Genomic DNA, 18,939 nt, shown 5'->3' on the forward strand with positions numbered 1-18,939 from the left:
GGAGCCAACATTGACCAACAATTGAACCATCTAGCATATAATTAAACTTTCCAATTGGACTGCATACATAAGCTGCTACCTCTTATATTTTTATTGTTTCCTTTTTTAATGTATATATATGCATATATTTCTACTATATATTTTATTTGGTATACCTTCCTCTTCTTACTTTGCACTATTTGTTTCTACTGAACCGAAGAGAAAGCCATTGACGATTTCAGTGTACATGTCTACAGTGACAATAAAGGGATATTCTATTCTATTCTATAAAAATTCAGTCGAAGAAAAATCAGTGAAAAAGATTGACATCTATGGACACCAAAAGACGCACAATGACACAATAGTGCTTTAGCTGCGCTGAACAGGTTCATTCCAGGATGTATTACTGATCCTCGAGTATTGGGATGATTATCAAACATGTAAGACAAGTATGTACGTAATTCACTACCATGTGACATAAGTAACATATTTTCATCCACTGGATCCAACAAAGAACAAGCTCATTTAACTGTGTTACAGCTGTAAAGACGGCAAAAATACCTGTCACCAGTTCAAAATAGCATTTCCATTAAAGCGGTCGTTAGCTTGAGTTTTGTACAGCAGCGTGCTCTCTTCTTGGCAAAAGATAAACCAATACAAAACTGTTTTTGATGATTTATTGATTTTGCTCTCTCACACCCGGCTGGTAACGACTATTTCCAGCTTACCTCTATTCCATGACAGTTGTGTACTGGTTAATGCAACCGACTCTTCTTGGAATCACTGATTTATGTTTGTGATAGTGGGCACGCACTCTACTATGTTGCTATGTAGAGAGCCATCACCTCAGTTTGTTGCAGGACGGATATCTCAAGCAATCCATTAAGTGACACTTTGCTAAATCCATGGCAATAAAAACCCTGCAGTTTAGACATAAAAAAGCAATTCTTTCTCTTTAACATTTACGAAAATGTAGTCAATCAGTGATCATAACAATGGCCTAGATTCCCACACATATCCCGAATGGCCGGATTGACATCCGTTGTTAAAAGCACATGATGATTACCAAAGATGATAAACACCATTTACACAGGGATCAACTGAGGAAGACTTTGGAAAGTGTGTGACTGCATCACTGGAGGCTCTGCATAAAAGGGGTCGATCAAGGCGGATGTTCACTACGAATGAACAACATGAGGTCCCTACTGCTGCTCGCGCTGGTGCTGTGCATGTTGTGTGTGGCACATGTTCAGACACAGGAAAACACAAATAAAATTAGGCTCTGTGGCCGGGCATTAATGCGAGCAGTGGTGTTCACCTGCGGAGGGTCCAGGTGGAGAAGGCTGATGGGAGAAGAGGAGATTATGCAAGGCGGTGAGTACACAGCCACTTGAAATCACCTTTTGGGTTACTTTCACAACGTCAAAAATCAAAGAAAAGCAGCCTTGACCTTTGGTAAACAAAGGCTGATATCTCTTGGCAGGTAGCAGAGAGCCAAAACTGAAGATGACGGGTGTGCCAGCGATGGACCGTCACTGGCGAGATCAGGACGAGGCACTAATATCAGCGTGCTGTGAACAAGGCTGTCGAAGGAGTGACCTCTCCATGCTCTGCTAGAGGGGAACATCCAAAGGGCACCATCATCTGTCATTCATTTGTTTAAAATATAATCTTCAGAACATTGTGAAGAGCGTGTGATTGCATTTTCCATGTAAAAAAAAAATTAAAAAATACACCACGAATTTTGATTACAAATCCTTGTTTTATCATCACAAAATTGATAAAGAACACTATCTTTTCCTAACAATGACAAATGCATGACTAAATATAGTCTTGTGTTCTTATCAGAGCCGATTCAATGCCTACGTGATTCACTCATAGTAAACAGCATAGACAGATCCCACACCAAACAGAGAGCTGTTCTTGAAGGAGTAGGAGGCGAGGGTGTCGTTAGATGCATCCCACAGACAGCGGCTGCTGATCTGCATGCTCTGCCCGGTGAGCTGGCCAATGCTGACCAGGACGACGAACTTATATCGGTGAATCATGAGGTCTTTCACACGGGCTCGTATCACCTATCAAGAGAATAAAAGCAATGTGACAAAAAATCTGAAGGTATTCAAAAAGTTTTGTATGAATGAGCCTTTTCAGATTTATTTACCTCACATATTGTTTTCGTCATTTTTTGAGACCACTCTGCTTCGTATTTCTCATCTTGGAGGTAACTGGTAAGAACATCCTTCAGTATGTCGGTGACCGCAGGAACAGGGAAGCGTTTGCTGGGTCCTTTGGTCCAAAAAACCCCCAAAACAAACGTGGAAAACACCTCTTTTACCTCTTTTCTCAATCGATTGGTGTTTCATGCATTCGGTCCAACACAATAGACAGATATCTGGACGCCAATATTAATCAATTAACATGTCCCAACTACCAACTGTCAGAGCCCCAAAACCCTGTTCATAATTCCAGTGGTTTATAATCTTATTATGTCATTTTGAGGTATGGCATCATAAATTCAAGATGGTGGAGGGAAAAAAGCACGGAAAAACAATATCTAGGCTAAACTTTCACCTAAAAAACTAAATCAGTGCTTCTGTGGAAGGTTGTAAGACTATAAGTGAGTATGGATGTAACACAAATCGAAATATACACATTTGAGTCACTTCCAAAATATATTGATGAACAAAATCTTACAGAGAATCTAAATCACTGTTGTATTATACCATCATATCACATCCGTGGATGGTGATGCTGTTGCTGTGCAGCGTGTTTATCATACAGGTGAATGTTATCTCACCCAGCTGGTAGGTGTTCTCCTTTGTTATGGGCATCCGTGCGTTGTCATCATTATGTCCCGGGTCATCTAGGCACGACACAGTACTTATGGAGCTGAAAGACACGATAAGATTGAAGTGAGCCATGTTATGGGCACATTGCGGCTGACTGAAAACAAGCATACTGTACTGGAAATTCTTTCTGGATATCGATCATAACTTCATACCAGTTAGATATGATTACCAAAGATAATAAAAGGTTTGTATAGTTTACTGACTCCTTGGTCCTGCCAGTTGGGTCTTTGGCTCTGACTCCATGGCTTGCCTCTGAGGGCGCCTTGCCTGTCCTCTTCTCTCTTTTCTGGGGTTTGTCTCTGAGGTGATCAGACATGACAGCCTCCCGCTCTTTAAGCTTCTCTTTACACAATGACAACCTAAATATACATTAGACATTAGCTTAATTACGTTAGTATCTAGTTAAACACGTACAGTTAGTATACAGTTGCTAACTCCAGTACTTCAGGATATTGCTACTAGAATACTGCCACGCTAGCTTTTCCGAATATGAGCTTAGTTGGCTATTTTGTAGTTGGCTCGTTTGTATACCCGTGATTATTTTTTTTGTGAACTTTTGGTAGAATTATAGTTTAACATATCACATCGTGCCAAATGGGTCATACAGAAATATTACTGAGGTAAGTTTAACATGTTTTTACCGATTTCAGGACCGAGCACGACGAGGTAGAGCCGAGGAGCTTGGTGTCGTCATGGCAACCGTGAACCATCACTCAGTGGGCGGGGCTTACATGCACGAACGCTTCCGGCTGTTATGTAATGTTACACTGCTTTACGTGATGGCATAATATAGACTGAAGGTAGTGGTGGAAGAAGTATTCAGAATGTTCTAATGTCTCACTGTGAAAATACTCCATGAAAAAAAGTCCTGCAGTCAAAACCCTAAAGGTATGCAAGTGTCATAATCAAAATGTATTTAAGTATGAAAAGTTTATGTTGGACTAATTCTGCTGCAAATGTTTCTTGTCCGCTCTTACTATGATATATGTTTGTATAAGCAGTTTAGTCTAAAGCGATCATGTTCTCATCACATTCTATAAGATCAGAATATGGTTGTAGCAATGATGATTCAAAAGAAATCAACTTCTCCCAAGCTCAAAAACAGACCATTTTCAGATGGGCTGTTTGTGATGATGCACTTTCCAGCTACTCCAAGTAGGGTTTTGAAACAGCCCAGTTCATTTAATTTAAGCGATAGGAGAATGATCTCAACCCCCGAGGGAACCCTTCATCTTTCAGTTCATCGCTGACATTCAAAATCAACACATTTGGAAATGGATGGTCTCAGCCAGACAGGAAGTGTGTGAAAAACAGTTAATTAAAGCTGTCAGACAAAGCATAGTGGAGTAAAAACTACAATATTTGCCTCTGAGAAAGAGTGGAATAGAAGTAAGTGAAGTAAGGTTAAAAAAAAAACCTTGAATTGTTCTTAAAAACAGTACTTCAGTGTATGTACGTATGGTATAGTCCATCACTGGTTAAAGGCCTATGTCTGGCTACAACACTGAGTTAGCTCTGGGCCTATTATGAGGAAAGTATTCATCAGCTGCCCATTAACAATATTATAACCTAATATTGTGCTGGTTCATCCATTTTAACCCAAGGTCCACCGACAATTTAGCTTATCACTCATTACATTTAGTTCCAATGGTACATCATTCATGACTCTATCTGCTGATGAAGGCTGTGTGACGTGGTTGAAAGCTCCTGGAAAAGCGACATGGTGGACCTTAGTTCAGAACGTCAACAGCAGCTGGTAGACTCCCCCATAAGGTAGATTTAATAGCTGCTCTGAAGCTTTCAATGACTTTGATTACACTACGTGATCTTCATCAGCATGCCCACTTGTCATGGAATTGTAGTTGCTTACATTTCCTTTTTTCTCCTTATTTCTTTAGGACTTTTAGTCATATTGTCTTAACTATTTTCAAGGTAAACAACGAACATTAAACAGCTTTTTAAGATAACAGGGAAGTGTTTCTACAGCATGGTCAATGCCCAAAAGTACACCTTTACACCTTTATTTGAACAAATGAAAAGGGGATAAATGTCTCATATTTCCTCTTCTTTATTACCAAGTAAAACAGGTATTACATTATATTGATTTTTTCATATATTTACTTTAAAATCTTTGGATGGGAAATTTACATGAAATGTTTGCATATTCTGTGTCTAATGCAGTGAAAGGAATACAGCCCAAGAGTTGTAGAAAAAATAAACTTACAGAAACCCTCCGATACCGGAGGACTTAGCGCTTGCTCAGAAATAAGGCAAAGAAAATCATAAGCAATATTAACAGAAACACTGTGAGCTGTTAATTTTAATTAACTGAAAAAACTAAACACATGTTGTTGTTTTTTTCTTTTTCCAAGAGCTAAATGAAATGTTACACCCAGGCCCAAACTGTGAGTCAACACATTAAAACATTCTATAAAATGTGACGTTCAAACACGTATCTGCATGTGTACAGGTGACATGGAGCCATGAATCGTTTCATGAATGAAGTTTAAGGTGTGTTTTTGTGTGCAAGTCAAACACAGGAGAATGTCAAACACCTATATCAGATGCATGGAATGGGAATATCGATGAATACATGCCAAATTTAATGACAATGGGTTTTTTTTCCGAAGGTGCAACAACAGCAAAACAGAGATTGGAGGTTTAGGTGAAGGCAGAAAGTCTCCTCTCATAGCACAACAATGCAGTAACACACAAATCAAGACCTTATCGAAATGGATAACCGGTATTGCGTTGAAAAGACCTGTGATGGACAAATGCAGATTTCATGCGGCACCGTTTGGAGTTATTCATCAACAGTAACACTTTTTTTTTTTTGCACAAGAAACCCACATGTAAAACGATAGATGACGAGTGGTGGTGTCGTTACATATAGAACCTAATGCATTATGAGTGCTGACATCAATAAACCAAGAGACAATCACAGACACGTCCATATGCCCAGAGAAATATTTGAAACATAGCTTTTTTTTTATGTACACTTTTTACACTTAAGTTTTTAAATATTGCTATTAGAAAATGATAAAACATTTATTCAACACGGTGGAAAAGGAAGAAAAATAAAACAGGACACGGGGAATAGTGCTGTCTCCTCCGTTACTCTGCGACGTCCCTCATAATACTCTTATCAAACATCATGGTCAAAGGAATTGGCCACGGTTTTCAGCAGCATCAAAGGCAACTCCTACAATCGTCAGCTCAGGTCCCCTCTAACATTTCCCCTGAAACTTAAAGCTCCACTTCACCACCATATGGCACTCACATCTGGCTCTGTACGCATCTTACATCTTAAGGCCCTTTCAAACATAATTTCCGTAATAATAAACAGAATAAATTAAACCACACGAAAGCAGCAGCTTCTGTTAGTCTCACAAATATCGCCCCATTGTTACAAAAGTTGACCATTCACACACCACCGCGAAAACCTCAGGAGTCCTGTGTTGTGGGAAATTTGATGCATCTCAGCATTGCACGTGCCCAAAGTGGTAATGATTTTGTTCTGCAGCGCGTCAAACTGCTGTGACTGATTTAGTGACAGTTTCAGCTCTCTGTTCACAAGACCCGTTTACGGCAAAATGCCACCAAAGTTATGTTAAAGGCTGCAACATGTAAAAATATAGTATTACACATACTGTGTGTACTTCAGCTCTGATCACAGTGTGGGGCATTTGGAGCACAAAAGATATCTGCAAGCACATATTGTAAATGATGTATTTTGTAAAGAAACTGCTAGCACTCCGAAGAAACAAACCATTATTCTGCGCTTAATGAATGTGTTCGCGATTGCTATCATCCAAATTAACGCACCAAAATGAACCCATAGGTAGTAGTAAAATGGTATGCGGGCTAGTCTGCGCTTAATTAGCTTGCAAACTAGCTGTCTTGGTAGGTAGGTAGCTAATGTCTGCCAAATACACAGTAGCTAACTATGCTTTTAGACTAACTTGATTATTGCCAGCGACACAGCCAAGGCATTTTCATCAGTAATGTAGCTCCTTTAACAGTGATTTCCTCTGGCCACTTGGGGGCAGTGGACACCAGCTTTGAGCACAACACTGACATTTTTTTCCATCTTTTAAGTTGATTTGGTGAACTTGTTAGCAAAAAGTTGCAAATTGACACGGATAAGCACATCCAGCAGATGTGCGGTTACATTGCAATTCATCTGGAGCTGTGTGTCTGGCCACCCGACGGATTTAAATCCAGTATTCACACTCCAGCTCCTGACGGATACATCAGCAGCTAAATGTTCCACAATGGTCACCAGCTAATTGCTAACCTTGATCTACTATCTAATATCTAACAATGAGCGAAACAACATTATTACTTTGGATAATTCTCTGTAGCTTTCTCACTATGAGCAACCTCGCTTATGTCAAAGTAATGATGCGATTCATTCTTAATATAAAAATCTTAATTATATCCACTTAAATCAAAAGTCAAAATCAAAAGTATGTGCTTGCAAACAAACTTTTGCTGTGCTCAACAAACTGCCCGTCATGCAATCTGGACTGAGGCTAATTCCATATAAAAAGCACCTTCATGTTAAGTGCTGATGTTAGTCCAGCGCTGCGGGTCATTTTGAGCTGCGAGCTGACCAGTCACCTTTCATCACTGACAGAAAGGGCTGTGACATTTCGGAAAGGCTGCACAGAAACATCAATTCTGCTTAGACCACGATAGAGACCAGTCACACATGGTGGGAAAAAAGTCTGATTTGAGGTGGCAGTGTAAATCACATATTACCATGTAACCTATAACTTATTGTAATATAACTGCAAAGCAACCCTATACTACACTTGTTTTTTTTTTTTATATAGTTTTCTTTTTTTACATTTTCTATTCTTTTCCACCTTGTTTAAGATTGTTTTAATATTATATCATCTATTCACATTATCTTTTACAGTGCATTTGCAATGACAACCAGTTAGACGAAAGAAATGGCAATGAATAAGGCTGGATCACTGTATGAATCCACAATTATGTTAACAAGAACAAAGAATCAGGGGTTTCCTATATTTTACTCCATGTAAGCCCATAAGTGTTTCAAGTGCACAAAACTAATGATTTGTACTTGCATAAACTCAGCAGCAGTCAGTCTACTGATTATGATGTTATGAAGTCAAATATCATCTGTGTGTGTGCGTCTGTGTGTGTGTGTGTGTGTGTGTGTGTGTTTTGTTCTGTTATTCCGTTAAATCCCAACCATTATTTCTAATGGTTGCTAAAGATACAGTTTCAAATGCACTAAACATGGGATGGATCCATAGTCTTCACAGTCAGAAAGCCATTGATTCTTTTGGTTCCGTTCACAAACAGGTCCACTAATTATCCGCCAAGTATTTCCCTGTGAAGCAAAATGAAACACGTCAGAGAGCCCCGAGTGTGTGCAAGCATTCTGATGACTTAAACCAACGAGTCATTTTCAATGAGTGTCACACACACTTCTGATCCTCAAACTCACCTGCAGCAAATCTCTTCTTGATCAGCGATAGCCGGTAGCCAGTCCCAACCAGCTGGATGTCACACCCTGACAGAGTGCTCCCCTCACTGGTGAACTGGACCGTCAGCTGGGTGGGTCTACAGAGGCCTTCTGTCATCTGGAACCGGCCTAGAAGAGCCCCTACTCCTGTGGGACACAGATGCTTTTAGGCTTTTTTGTGCGCGTGTGTTCATGTTACAGTATGTGACTTTGTGTAGTGATATGAGATGTTTATCCCAGTCTAGCCTAAAGTAAATTCAAAGCTGTTGTTGAACCGTTTGGAGTACAGGCATGGTTTTAGGCTCTTCTGAAAGGTTACAGCGTGATTTTATTCCAGCTCTGTAAGCGCTTCTGTCACTGACCTGAATTTGTTAATGGTAAAATAAGCCTGCAAATGACCTGTAACTGCCCCTATTAGCTTGACACAATGCATCCACATCATATAGTCTTCCATGGCACAAGTTCAAATGTTTTTTTAAGGAAATATTTGGGCGCCTAGATAAAAAAGCCATTTTATGACCTCAGAATACCCTTGATTGAGAGCAACAAGGGCCAAAAACTCATCAAAGTTTCTTATTTTCTTATTCAAAAAAACTTTGTGCATATAAAAAAGCCAAAGACAAGTGCTTAGGTAGAAAAACAGCCTTTTCAAAGAACAAATGTATAAAACTACATGAACTTGCATAATTTTCAAGTTTCCTTGGCCATTGTGGGCTCTGCGGCGGATATAGACGTTCATAGCTGCTCAAATGAGGTCATGTGGTTGGTGTCTGCTGTAGTTTATTTTACATATAGAAGCATGAAAAACTACGACTGCAGTTCTTTTTGCCATTTCGTCACCATGTAATCATGGAATAGTTTTAGACTGAAGACATTACTGAAGTGGTTAATGACTGAGTTCTTATTTTTGAGTGAACTGTTCCTTTAAAGTCTGCTGACAAAAAAGAAGAACGTAATGAGACTGTTTAACGAGAAGAGTATGGACAAACACCCACCTCCATTTTCAGATCTGTGAGAGAGGCTGGGGATTTTCCATTGTATCGTCTGCTGCTCTTGATTCCTTTATGAGAAAATAATTCTACGTTACAGAGGACACGGTGCTCTTTGAAAGGAAGTCATAGGAAATAAATAAGTCCCTGTCCATGCTAATAGATGGAAACCTGATCATCACATGTTCTAAGTGCAAAACAGAGCTCAAAAACAATATGAACGCCTGGCATTGGTGATGCAATAGCACTGAGCCAGCAACTAGATATACCTGAAAGTACATAGATGATAAACACTGCTTCGACATGAGATGATACAATTCTTGATTTACTTTCCAATTCATAACATAGCATCAAAACATCCCATCATATTGGTGGAAGGGGTGCTTGTGTTGGCCCTAGCCCTTCTACTTGAGCCTCTAGAGGAGGTGTCCTTACCAGATGGCAGGGGGGATCATGGCCTGGAGTTTGGCCTCGCCTCCATCCACAGGAACCAGAAAGAGGATGTCATGTAGGGGCGCGGGGGCGGCCATAGCCTCTGTGTTGTATTTGTAGTCTATTCTGAGGTCAGTGTTGGTGGCATCACCTCGCCAACTCACCGCCAGATTCAGAGGAGTGGACTGGATCCCTTCAGCTGATACCTGAGACACAGAGACACGCGGCAGCGAGATGAGAAATGTGGATGATGGATAGATTAGATACACAGACAAAGAGATATTCTATACCTGATATTTGATCATGTCCACGTTGTAGTATGTCGCCTGAGGCTTCTGTTCAGCCACTTTTTTCAGATGGCTCATCAGGTTTGGCATGTTCACCCAGAACTCCTTGGTGTCGACACTGTCTGTTGTGGGTTCACTGAGGGATCAGAAGCGCAGGTTTAAAAGTAAGAAACTACAGGTGAATAGGGTAAAAACAATAAACTTAAAGGGTATCTCCATCAAATCTAATTATAACATGGGGACATGGGCTTGGGGAATACTACTGCATATATGAAAAAGTATTATAAAGTCTTTTGTGGCTCCAGCTGCGTATAACCTGATAAACTGCCTCAAGTCATGTCACCAAGTGGCTCAGTTGCATTGTGGGTAATGTAGGAACCGGGTTTTGAAAGGCAGCCCTGCCAGTCTAGCAGTCACGCACGCTGTTAGACTCATTATGGACAGTTTAAAAACAAATAACCCAATTTGATACAGCAGAGCCAGATATGTCGTCGTCTTCCTTTTCAAAACCTAATGCTTACATTACCCACAATGCAACTGCGTAACATCACTGGAGGATGTTTTTCTGATTACATGCAGCTTCCTCTGGATCCACAAAAGGCTTTATACTACTTTTTTCACCCATAAACTACCCTTTAATGTGGAACATTGGTGGAGTTCAGCACATCAACATGAAACTTACCAAATGTAATAATTACACAAAGGGGGTTACTTTTGTATCACAAGTTTTCTGAAATGTGATGTTTAAATATGCAAATGAGGCATACCTAATTAAATCTGCACTAATTTGAAATAAGACCAAACAGTTGAAAATTGTCGCCTTTTGATGATATATTAGAGTAAAAGGTTTTTACAATGGGAATTATGGATATTTGGATATTTAAACAGCCATGATAAATATATTTTCATAATGTTTCTTGGAATAAAATGTTCTAAAATTCAGGCTTTGAATCATAGCTGAACAAACCCCTGAAAATATAGATAGGAATAAAGCTAGAAAGTCTAGAGTGTCTAGTGTTTTTAGATCAGAGTTGAGGAAAAGACTTCTGAGGAAATGGCCTTTAAAGATATGAAAAGTAAAGTTCTGTGCATTTTTAGACAAACAATAAGAAATTACAGGTCATTAGATAAACAAAAAATGATATCACCTTTACACGTTCCCACTTGATTACCTACATTGAGACATTTATTATTGTATTAAAATTTTTCAGCAATCTTATATTTCCTTATATGCAAATTCGCAATTATTAATTATGTCCTAATTTGCACACATTTCCAGAAGAAGAATCTAAACAAAAAAAGACATCTTAATGTATTTTGGGGATTTTTTTTCCCTCTAGTCTGAAGGACAAATGTCACGGAAGCGAAATCTCCAAAATCTGCCTTAATTCAGACAATCTCAAAATGAATTACCCAACAAACTTACATACTTACTTCATGTACGTACTCTAATAAAAAAGTGCGTCTATATTATTGCGTCTGTTATTGTGCCTGTAATGTAATCTTACCAGCACAGCAGCTGTGGATTGGGAAGGACCTGCTCCAGTCGGCTGTAGTTGCTGATGCTAAAGGTGAGGACGGGTTGAGTCGGGTGGCTGGAAAAATGCCTGGTTATGCCCGCAGGGAAGGACAGCACCATCTCCCCTGTGATCTTCACAACACATCTGTCACAGAGGGAGAGGAGAGATCACGCTGAACAAAAACATGAACTCACAGACTCCCCTTAGCGCCAAAACTGAAAGTCGATTAATAGCTGCCAGGAAAGAATAATTCTATTAGCCTATTAAAGGATCTCCATCTTGCAACTCAAAACAAAATCAAAAATATTCTCTGTGTCTATTTCTGGATTTTTTCAATGCATCAATCCATCATGTTGACTGATCTTTGCACTGTACAAAACAGGGAACCGTGGACTTACTTGCTGGGGTCTGCACCCTTGAAGTAGGCGTTTATGGTTTCTGTGAAGGCAGCTGCAACCGGCAAAGTGTCCTGGGGTCCCATGGTGAGCGGACTGGGTCCTCTGGAGCATCCTGTTGAAAACACACATGTAGAAAAACCTTTACAATCCAGACTTAGACTAAATCTTTTGTCTTAGGTTTGTTCCCTATATGCTTAAATGTGAAGAAGACAGCAGGGTGTAAACAAACAAAAGCAAACGGACAAAATTAAAACCCAACAATGCATCGGGAAATGCTAGGTGAGTGAGCGGGACGTGGGATGAGCGCGGAGCAGGACTGCAGGTGGAAGAAGGGCAGCTGTTTTCAGTCCATGCACTAGTGGGATGACAGCGGCATTCTGGCTCAACTCACCTTCAAAAGCTAAATAAAACCTGCCGTGGTCAAACCATACCAGAGGCTGTGAGGCCTCTGAGTGAGCAGAGACATGAGGAGGAGAGAATCATGGACAGGGACAAGACTGTGAGAGGCAAGGACACGCTGATGAGGGACAGACAACACGGACACAGACTGAGATGTGACGCTGAGGAGGAGTGAGAAGTGGAGGGTGGCAGAGTACCTGTGGTGGACATGTTGAGGTCCCTTCCTAACGTTGGGGTGGAAGCTGCACTCTGCAGGGTGATGGAGGAGATGGAGGAAGAGCTTTCGGCCCGGGCCAGGGGGGCGAGAGGTGGGGGGCTGCCCGAAACTGGCGGGCTGAAGGGCCGAGACTGGAGAGAGTATACAACAGTTGATTATAGACAAATGCTCTCTATTATCAAAGGACGTACAAACGTAGCTATCACTTTCATTTGACATCTGAATAAAGCATCAAAGATGAAAACTTAGAGGACTTCACATGTACCAGGTCTGTGACGGGTTTCCCTGGGGGAAGCTTGGGTCTCGAGGACGGCCGAGGAGGAGGAGGTGGAGGAACCGGGCTGCCTCGAGACTGAGGCGTGGCAGGACGAGCTGGAGACGAGGGGCCTGCAGCACATACCAGTGTCTGTGGTTAGCACTGCCTTCAGCTCACAGCGACAGAGATCTTCATTCAACATCAAGCTCCAACATTTCCACTCACGCCGCGTGCCGACAGGCTTTAGACTGAAACTTGTGACCAAAAGCTACATTTGTTTTCGCTTCTAGAAGTTCTGCAGAGCTCTGAGTGTCAGTCTGCAGAGCTGGGGTATGTATGTGATATTTTACAGTATAACATTTGTACGAGTCAATCACCACTTGTACAAGTAAAGTATGGTAGGTGACCTCTATTTTTCTAACTTTATCGCAAAAAAAGAATTTGAGAACTGCAGTGTGTGTAAGATACCACCAGATGTCAGCAAGAAACCCATTTACTGTGAAATAAGCAAATGACTGAATGAGGTATAGTGACGTGTTTGCTTATTTTAAATATGGCATCTTTCCAGCTTTTTCTATAAATTTGGTTCAGTTTTGGTCTTTCAGACTTTAGTGTCTTAGTGGGTCAGACATGGTGACCTTACATAGTGGCATGTTTCGCAGCCCGTTCTATAAGGAACACAGTTGTTTTACATAGTTTGTGCTCGTGTCCATACATTTGGGACGCACAAGGCCACAGCCAGGTAACTAAAATTAGTTCACAGTCCAGCCCCTGAGCGTCTTTCTGGATACATCCAAAGATTAGCCAGAAACAGAGTAAGGAGGAGCATGCTGAACGGCAACTGCAGATCTAAAATCTATGGAAACCTTTTTACAACAAGGGTTGGCTAAAAGCAAACACATCTGTGCTCATTTTTAGCTACTTATACTCAAGTACATACTTTGGGTGTATGTGCACTGATGTAGTATGGTGTGTTTATACTATTGCATTTCCATAGTGTATTGTGTTTTATGATACTGACAGCTAAACATGTATATTTTTACCATGCTGCACATATAAAAGCCCAACTAGAGCAGGAGTTGCAAATAAGCAGTAGCTATAAACTCTCAGTTTCCTACTCTGTATTGGAACTGTCTTAAACTGTTATTGATAAAATGTATTTGATCTAAGTGTACACATTTTGTTAGCATTGGTATCACTGTAGCTGAACTCCTTGAAGAAGTGAACAAGACAACATTCCTTTATTATGAGCACCAGGAAAATAAAATCACAAGAAGCTGCACTAATTCTAAATCAGATCTATCAAAATAATCTCAATTTGATTTTACATCATGTCATGTAACCTTACTTCAAAATGACGTTTTTTTACAGTTGACATTAATGGGGTGACGATAATTGGTATTAACTAATATCAAAAATAAGAAATAATGATATCGTGTTAGTAATATACATATGATTGTATCGTGTAAATAATCTGGCGCATCTTTAATTGCTTCTTTCTGCTCTCGCTTTGTCATAGTAGGTGGCAGTAATGCGCCTCAGCACTGGTTGCCACCCACATTCAAATGCAAAAAAACAGAAGAAGACAAAGCTGCAGTAACAGTTAACTGTTAACTAATGTGTGGCTCCTACTCATTGATTTACTACTGCTGTGCAACATCATGTTGAACATCAGACATCTCTCTCTCTCTCTCTCTCTCTCTCTCTCTCTCCACCTCCCAACACCGTAAAGTGAATGGTTTCCATTGGACAAAACGCAAAAAAAACCAAGTTTAAATAAAGAGTAATTTGACTGACAGTATCTTTTTTTTCTTTCAAAATTTCTATATATATATATATCGCAAAAACATCGTTATCGTTTGGCCACGATAACCGTCCAGTGAAAATCTGAATTTGTGCCGACGCCAATGATGGAATTCAAATGATAACATTTCCCATTCTTACAGGTTGTAATAATAGTGGTTAGCATTCTTGTAACACTACCACTTAAGTGTTACCTCACTAATGGAATCAGTATTTGTGGTAGCTGTATTAATATAATGTTGTTGGCCATATAATTCATTCTGCCACTGTATCAGCTGCAGAGAGGGAAGCTTCCTACATACTAAATGAGTCAGTCAGTTAAAATATTGCCTTTGTTGTGTTTATCCAGAAATCATGAAAATATGAATAACATCTATGAATAACACTGAAAGCTAACTCTAACAGTTCTGCCTGGTTCCGTTTACATTCAGCACCTCACAAAACATAAATAGATCACAAAGAGACGAGAGGACCTGAGTTTAAGCATCGCTGTTCAAACGAACCAAGCTTTAGTTTAGGTACACTGCTCTGATCATACTTTAAGTGAAGGCAGTATCATGGACCATTTACAAAGAGACTGAGTACTCACTGCTGCCTGAGTAGGGTCCTGGGGAAGACATGATAGACCTGTAGGTGGTTGGAGGGAGAGGGGGCGGCGTGCCCCTGAAGCTCGGCGTCAGCTCTCGGGGTGAACCCACAATGTCCTGGATATCATCTCTCAGGTATGTTCCCTCTGGAGTCCTCTTTCCCCCCACGCCCCCCAGGACCAGTGGAGATGTGACCCCTACCCGAGGGGACCTCCGCTCTGCTGGCAGAGGGGGCACGGGGCTGATGGGGGCCGGGGACGAAGAGTACTCTGCAAACTGCAGCACCTCCTCATCAATTGCATCGTCGTCGAGGCATAGAGGAGGTGAGTTAGAGGGGGAGAAGTTGGGAGGCAGGGGAGGGGCCGGTTCATCCGGAGGAGGGGGTCCAAGCAGAATGGAAGGGGGCGAGTCTGGTGGCGTGAAGGGAGGAGGGGAGCCGGGAGAAAATGGCGGGGGCGAAGGAGGGGGCTCGTCCGGCGGCGGTCCTGGAGACAGGCAGGGGGTGGAGGGGGTGGAAGAGGGTGTGTCTGGGGCAGGAGAGTCTGGTGGAGGAGGGGGAGCGGGTTCATCAGGCGGTGGGGGTCTGTCCTCAATAAAAGTAACCCATCTGGGAGACACCATCTCGTCACTGGTGCGAGGGCTGTCCATGGGGCCGAACACGTCGTCCAGGTCGGGGCCGGGGGAGCCCCTGTACGAGGCGGGGGACAGGACGTTCAGGTAGATGGGGGCCGAGCTGCGAGCTGCCCTTCCATTGGGTAGATCACCTGTAAGAGAATTTGAGGATATATTTGGATCAAAACGGTGATTTCATTTGACAGTGTGTTTGATATGAAGTTGCTGTTTTTAAGCTAAATTTACCAGCAAAGTCCGAAGGATAGCCGTAATGACTTCTCGATGGAATGTTTTTTGGAGGAAGCGGAGGAGGAGCTGTAGCAAGGAAGAGAGTTCAGACCAGTTATCCATTACAGATAGCAATATTTCAAATATACGCTGATAATAGTAGTAATCATGACAAACTTCATTTGTACAGCACTTTTTCAAAACAAAGTTACAAAGAGCTTTACATGACTGTGGGAGGATTCAGGACCGAGGCGAATGAAATCACAATACAACAACAAAGACAAGAACAACGATTCTGACAATTAAAACAGATGAGACATGACATAAAACAATGATAGAGTGAGGAGAACTCACCTCCTGTTGGGAAACTTCTGCTCAGTGGTGAATCTGACCGTGGTCTCGAGTCCCATACTTCTGCTGGGACAACTGTGATTGACAAAGAAACAACAAAAGTCAACACAGTCTCCTGCAGCTGTTGCGTTGGACACTTTGTATCAATTAATGTGATGCCATGTCAATGGGGGACAGACCGTCGTATCTGGCATATTTGGTCTCTGAAGGCAGCCCAAAAAAGGCAGGAACGTTCTGCATGAGCCTGTCACTGCAAGAGGAGAAACACTACAATCAAATCTTCCCTGCCGCAACAATTTTCATCCAGAAGCTACCAAAAAGGTGCAAGAGCGAAGGTGGAAGGTATTATTGCTGAAGGAATGACAGACCTTGGCGTGTCAGGGGCAGGGGTCGGCGTAGGGGTGGAGCGTCTGGGTCTAGCAATTTCTTCACCTGTGAGAAACAAACAAACAAAAAAACCCCTCAACATTTGGTTCCAAAACCTTGTTCCAGACTTAAATATCTAACCAACTACTGGTGATCACTTTGGTGATCGCTTTATTCTTCATCAAGGGCTAACATCAAGTCAGAATTTAAGCTTATCCAAGACTTTGTTTTATGAAATATCTATGGAATTAGCGACATTCCCAACAGCCTCAACTGTGCTTTAGCACTAATTAAAAAATGCTAACACACTGAACTAAGAGGGTGAGCATGGTAAACATTTCACTTGCTAACCATCAGCGTGGTAGCATTGTCACTGAGAGCATGTGTGCAGGAATAGAGGTCACGCGTAAAACGTCTGTTTCAAAAGTATGTGTACTTACAGGACAAATTCCTTTTTATCTGCCCCTGTAAAAGACAGAATCCAGACAAAACAAAAAACAAAATGAGTATACGGACAATATTTTGTGAAAGTTACACAGCAGTCAGATGAAGTGGAAATTCATGAAAATCTTAACTTCTTCAAAGGGGCTCTATGTAACAAGTTTTTAGCGGTCGACAGGTTTCAGTGTGAGTGGATTGTAACGTGTCGTGAAAAATGACACTTCCCCCGTCTATCTCTGTTGCCGTCATGAGCCTGTGGACGATTTGTTTAAGAAGTTTAATGCTGCTGGATTGTGGATTTCTTTGTGAAGGACTCAGATCGGATTTTCTGCGACGGTTCAAAGAATGTGACTTCATGCACGTTCTCAAGTGCCTTGTCTCAGTGCCTCTTTCTGCTCCGCTAACAGAGAGCAACAGTAGCTAACGTTAGTTTAGAAATGGAGCTCGCTAACATAAACAAACCAACGACTTCCAGAGCAACACAGACGTTACACAGAGCCCCTTGCATGATTTCCTAAGTCAAATCATTTCTTCGAAAGGATTTACCTATTTTTAGAAAATCTATATTTTGAGGCATAATCATGAATCACAGTCAACACAGAACGATTATTCTTATTTGCTGTGCATCCCTTTAACTTTCTGCACCGCCGTTTGAAAAAAATGTGTCGGGCAGCAGAGATTAGAGAGCTGTGTATCAGGCTGCCGGCTTTGAAAACAGCCAGCAGATGGTGTAAGAAACTCACCGGGCTGCGTCTCTGAGACCAGCAAAAAGGAAGAGAGAACAGACCTGGGTCAGAGAGTGAGTGACAAATCAGTCAAATGGACACCAACTAAAAACTGCACACACCGCACCTCTTTACTTGCACCGCAAAGCCATAATAATGCAACATGAGCCACAACACCCTTGAGCTTATGAGGACAATGCCAGCATCACCTCCCACCACCACGCACAGAGCTGCACACTGGATGTAGCAGGTCAGTGTGTAAACTCCACTGAGGCCAAACCAATAGGTGTGCAGCTTTGTGAGTGTGCTATGTTCACCGCGCATTATGTAACACAGGCGCTTTGCCAGACAGGTTCAAGTAAAGCTGTAGCTTAACAAAAGAAAAAGTCAACAAAAAGAAGTGAGGTCTTTTAAGGTCTAGAAGGGACAGCGACACTAAGGGTGAGACAGAAACTCATGCAGAAAGAAAAAAAAGGTGAAGCCCTAAAGGCCATTTATTAAGTGAACTAGCACAGGAAGTGATTTCCAAGTGGTTTTCATGCCATGCAACTGTGATGAGGCAGATGTGAAAAATGAACTCCAGGCTTACCGGACTTCTCTTCTACGAGATGACGGCACATAAGTGAGAGGGAAAGACAAACAGAGAGGGTGTAAGACAGAGACAGAGGGAATTCAGCAGTTAGCTTACAAGTGATTTGTGCCCTTCAGTACAGTGAAGTAGAACAAGGCTGCGGATCAGCAGCGCTCACCAGAGATGGTGAGAGTGCCAAGCCTCCCACTGAGGCCTTTAGCTCGTCCATAGATGGAGGGACACACTTGGCGCTGTCCGACACCAGCGGCTTGATCTTGATTTTGAACTTTTTCTTGTTGTCCTCATCATCCTCGGAGTCGCTGGAGGAGAAAAACTGCTTTCCTTTGGAAGCTGGTGGACGTGCGTCAAGGACAAAGTACAGCAGATGATGTGAAAAATTGAGGCTTGATCAGTCTGAGTATTTCTTTT

At 41.6% G+C, this 18,939-nt stretch overlaps 2 protein-coding genes across 8 annotated transcripts in view; both read right to left on the bottom strand.

Moving 5' to 3' along the window:
- Window positions 1-1,721: 1,721 nt before the first annotated feature.
- Window positions 1,722-3,588, bottom strand: dynlt5 (dynein light chain Tctex-type family member 5). Its single transcript, XM_030402515.1, has 5 exons — window positions 3,470-3,588; window positions 3,032-3,187; window positions 2,777-2,868; window positions 2,141-2,265; window positions 1,722-2,054 (listed from the first exon to the last, which is right to left on the bottom strand). The coding sequence occupies exons 2-5, from the start codon at window positions 3,142-3,144 to the stop codon at window positions 1,851-1,853; spliced, it is 534 nt and encodes a 177-aa protein (XP_030258375.1). The 5' UTR covers window positions 3,145-3,187; window positions 3,470-3,588; the 3' UTR covers window positions 1,722-1,850.
- Window positions 3,589-4,878: 1,290 nt separating this feature from the next.
- Window positions 4,879-18,939, bottom strand: part of LOC115572442 (SH3-containing GRB2-like protein 3-interacting protein 1) — a 58,912-nt gene continuing 44,851 nt past the window's right edge. For 6 of the 7 annotated variants that reach the window (XM_030402506.1, XM_030402504.1, XM_030402509.1 and 3 more), the window contains 18 exons: window positions 18,689-18,864; window positions 18,529-18,540; window positions 17,958-17,969; window positions 17,214-17,238; window positions 16,776-16,839; window positions 16,587-16,657; window positions 16,411-16,482; window positions 16,075-16,143; window positions 15,219-15,980; window positions 12,836-12,957; window positions 12,551-12,701; window positions 11,955-12,066; window positions 11,545-11,700; window positions 10,040-10,172; window positions 9,753-9,955; window positions 9,324-9,388; window positions 8,311-8,475; window positions 4,879-8,193 (listed from right to left, as the gene is read on the bottom strand). In XM_030402506.1, the coding sequence (XP_030258366.1) occupies window positions 8,171-8,193; window positions 8,311-8,475; window positions 9,324-9,388; window positions 9,753-9,955; window positions 10,040-10,172; window positions 11,545-11,700; window positions 11,955-12,066; window positions 12,551-12,701; window positions 12,836-12,957; window positions 15,219-15,980; window positions 16,075-16,143; window positions 16,411-16,482; window positions 16,587-16,657; window positions 16,776-16,839; window positions 17,214-17,238; window positions 17,958-17,969; window positions 18,529-18,540; window positions 18,689-18,864 (2,393 nt within the window). In that variant the 3' untranslated portion in view covers window positions 4,879-8,170. The remainder of the gene's footprint in view (window positions 8,194-8,310; window positions 8,476-9,323; window positions 9,389-9,752; window positions 9,956-10,039; window positions 10,173-11,544; window positions 11,701-11,954; window positions 12,067-12,550; window positions 12,702-12,835; window positions 12,958-15,218; window positions 15,981-16,074; window positions 16,144-16,410; window positions 16,483-16,586; window positions 16,658-16,775; window positions 16,840-17,213; window positions 17,239-17,957; window positions 17,970-18,528; window positions 18,541-18,688; window positions 18,865-18,939) is intronic. The other variant, XM_030402508.1, reaches the window with a different exon arrangement.

This window comes from Sparus aurata, chromosome 21, assembly GCF_900880675.1.
Source record: "Sparus aurata chromosome 21, fSpaAur1.1, whole genome shotgun sequence".
Classification (NCBI taxonomy): Eukaryota; Metazoa; Chordata; class Actinopteri; order Spariformes; family Sparidae; genus Sparus; species Sparus aurata.